The following is a 3,094-nucleotide window of genomic DNA, read 5'->3' as shown; positions in this document are numbered from 1 at the left end:
GCTTTAAAGAGCCCAGGCAAATTCCTGACTCCTGAGCTGAGGGTGAAACACAGAGAACTTAGGAGCTCCAGGAGGGCTCTTAGGAACACCTGAAGAGCATCACTCCCTCGTGTCCCCTGTATCCCACAGCTTTTATCCAACAGCCACTCCAAAATTCCCTCCTTCCATTTGTTTTAAGCCTTTTTATGAGTGGAAAACAAAACCCAGGGAAGTCCAATACATGCCTGGCTTTATTGCCTTAATAAACAATGCAGATATTCCAATCTTGATGCTTTACCAGCAATGTGAAGTCAGTGTTTTCCTGAATAAATAAATAGCTGCAATAACCAAAATAAGAAAGTTCTTATTAAATATACAGAACTTTACAGGGAAGTAAAAAAAAACAACAAAAGGAAAGGGATGGATTTTCTGTTCTCAAATATAATTGCAGTAATGTTATCAAAACATTTAATAACCTAAGGAAAAATTGGGTGTTGTGTTTAGAAGAGCTTTAACTGTCCTCAGCCTCCAGATTGATGTTGTTTCCAAACTTTGCATAGAGCTGAACTTTGAGGTCAGACAACACGCTCTGGATGGACTCCACTCGCGACTCCAGCGCTTCAATTTCCTCCTGTAAACTCCTCTGAAAAGGGAAAAATAAACAAAAATCAGTTCTGCACAACAAACTGAGCACACAGAACCAACAGAGAGCTGCCTCTTTTCCAACTCATGCCCAGCTCTGGCTGCAGGAGTTGTTGCTGGAGTGCCTCTGGAGTGACTCAAATCCCAAATCCAACATGGACTTCAGCCCGTGAGAGCTCCAGAGGCTGCAGACCCCACCCCAGCGCCCAGCACAGCCCAGCAGCTCCAGACCAACCTTGGCCTCCTCCAGCATCTCCTGAGTCTCCTCCAGGGAGTGACTGATGAAGACATCCCCAATCTGGTAGGGAATCAGGTGGGTGTCAGCATCATCCAGCAGCATGATGTCATCACAGGCATCCTCCAGGTTCTGCAGCTGCTTCTGTGGGCCAGGACACACAGAGAGGCTCCCTGGGCACAGCCCTGCCACGGGCACAGCCCTGCCACGGGCACACGGCCACAGCTGGGCAAGGAACCCAGAGAGGCTGGATTTTGGGAACAAATCCCACCCAGAACCAGCACACCCCAGAGATCAGTTCACAGCTGGAATTCAGCAACTCAATCCAGCAGAAACTCCCAGTCAGCACTCATTATCTGTCATTAACACAGTAATTAACTGTCCAGGCAAGGGCAATACAGCAGGTTTAAATATCACTAATATCTGATATTAGTGACACTTATTAATTAATCTGATATTTTACCATTCTCTATTTCCAGAGTATCAGAAACCTCATATCAGAACCCAAGCATTACTTAAACTCACAGTAACTCACTGCTGTTAATTTCCTATGTTCCAGCTGAAAATCCAGTGAAAAGCTCATGAGATCTGAAGCAAATATACCTTTTTCACTTCTATTTCTTCCTTCAGCTCTGTGATCCTGCTGGTGTTTCTTGCAAACTTGTTAATTTTCTGTTGATCTTCAAAGGTGACATTGACATCTTCTGCAGCCTGCGGGGAGGAGAGGTCAAAATGATGATTTCAGTTCTTACATTAACCTGAGTCTCCCTGCAAGGATACTCCTACAAAGCGATGGAAAACGATCTGAGAGCCACCACACTCTGCTCATGCACCTGGCTGCTCCCAGTGCCTCTTTGAGGACACCAGAAATGCCCACATTTAGCTGGGTACATCTAATTAAAACTCTGGCCAGCCACAGCATACTAAAAGAAAGGTTTCCTTGATGCTGAAGGCTGAACTGGACACTCTGCTCTGAGTTTTCTCTGCAGAGAGACCATGAACAGGAGCAGTTAGTGACAGGCAAAGCAGCATGGCTTCAAACTGACCGAGAGGAGGGTTGGATGGGATATTGGGCAGGAATTGTTCTCTGTGAGGGTGGGCAGGCCCTGGCACAGGTGCCCAGAGCAGCTGTGGCTGCCCTGGCTCCCTGGCAGTGCCAAGGCCAGGCTGGACGGGGTTTGGAGCAGCCTGGGACACTGGGAGGTGTCCCTGCCATGGCAGGGTGGGGGTGATGGAACGAGATGAATTTTATGCTCTTTTCCAACCCAAGCCACGATGATGACGACTCCATAATTAACCACCCTCACAGAGAATAGATTTCTCCTCACATCCACCCTGCCCCTGCCCTTGTTGTTTAGAAGGAGCCGCACCAGCCCAGGCTCCGCGGGGCCACCGACCCCGCGGGACAAGCGCGGGGCCAGAGCGCGGGGCCACAGCCCGATCCCCAGCCCAATCCCGGAGCCCGGTGCCCCAGCCCGGTGCCCCAGCCCGCTCCCACAGCCCGGTGCCCCAGCTCGGTGCCCCAGCCCGGTGCCAGCCCCCTCAGCTGCCCGACGGCGGCCGCGCCGCTCCGGGCAGGGCTTCACCCGGCCGCGCCCGGGGCTGCGGGAGGCAGCGGGACACAGCGGCCCGGAGGGAAGTGGAGGAGCTGAAAGCGCCTCGGGGAGGGATCGAACTCCGCCGGGAAGGGACCCAATCCCGCTCCAAAAGAGTGAACCTCGCCAGGCCCGCTCCCCACTCACCGCCTTCTTCATGGTGGCGGCCATGTTGGTGCTGGAGCATCCGCCCTCCGCGCAGAGGAGGAGCAGCGGGCATGGGAAAAGAAGAAAGAGGAGGAAAAACTGCAGGAAAAGGCCGGAGCCCTGTGAAAATCGGGGATTATCTCTAGTCGCACCGCTCGCAGCGTGGTGGGATGCCCCGAGCGGCCTCAGGGCACGGAATGGCTCCGAAGGCACCCCCGCGGAGCTTGGTACGGCCCGGCGGGAGGGGCGGGAGCGGCTGGGCGCTGGTCCGCCAGGGGGCGCCATGAGACGGGAATGGATGGGATCGATGGGAGAGGGGAGAGGGGGATAGTGGGATATGGGGATAGGGGGATAGTGGGAGAGGGGGATAGTGGGATAGTGGGAGAGGGGGATAGTGGATAGGGGGATAGGGGGATAGGGGGAGAGGGGGATAGTGGGATAGTGGGAGAGGGGGATAGTGGGAGAGGGGGATAGTGGGATAGTGGGAGAGGGGGAT

At 53.6% G+C, this 3,094-nt stretch overlaps 1 protein-coding gene across 1 annotated transcript; it reads right to left on the bottom strand.

The window, feature by feature from the left end:
* Window positions 1–212: 212 nt before the first annotated feature.
* PFDN4 (prefoldin subunit 4) lies at window positions 213–2,808 on the bottom strand. Its single transcript, XM_039719455.1, has 4 exons — window positions 2,599–2,808; window positions 1,460–1,567; window positions 857–1,000; window positions 213–622 (listed from the first exon to the last, which is right to left on the bottom strand). Exons 1-4 carry the CDS (start codon window positions 2,620–2,622, stop codon window positions 491–493), a joined length of 408 nt encoding a protein of 135 aa, XP_039575389.1. The 5' UTR covers window positions 2,623–2,808; the 3' UTR covers window positions 213–490.
* Window positions 2,809–3,094: the final 286 nt, after the last annotated feature.

The sequence above is a fragment of the Passer montanus genome, unplaced genomic scaffold, assembly GCF_014805655.1.
Source record: "Passer montanus isolate IOZ18808 unplaced genomic scaffold, ASM1480565v1 scaffold41, whole genome shotgun sequence".
NCBI lineage: Eukaryota > Metazoa > Chordata > Aves > Passeriformes > Passeridae > Passer > Passer montanus.
The sequence above is the reverse complement of the archived record's forward strand: the minus strand, read 5'-3'. Positions and strand labels throughout refer to the sequence as shown.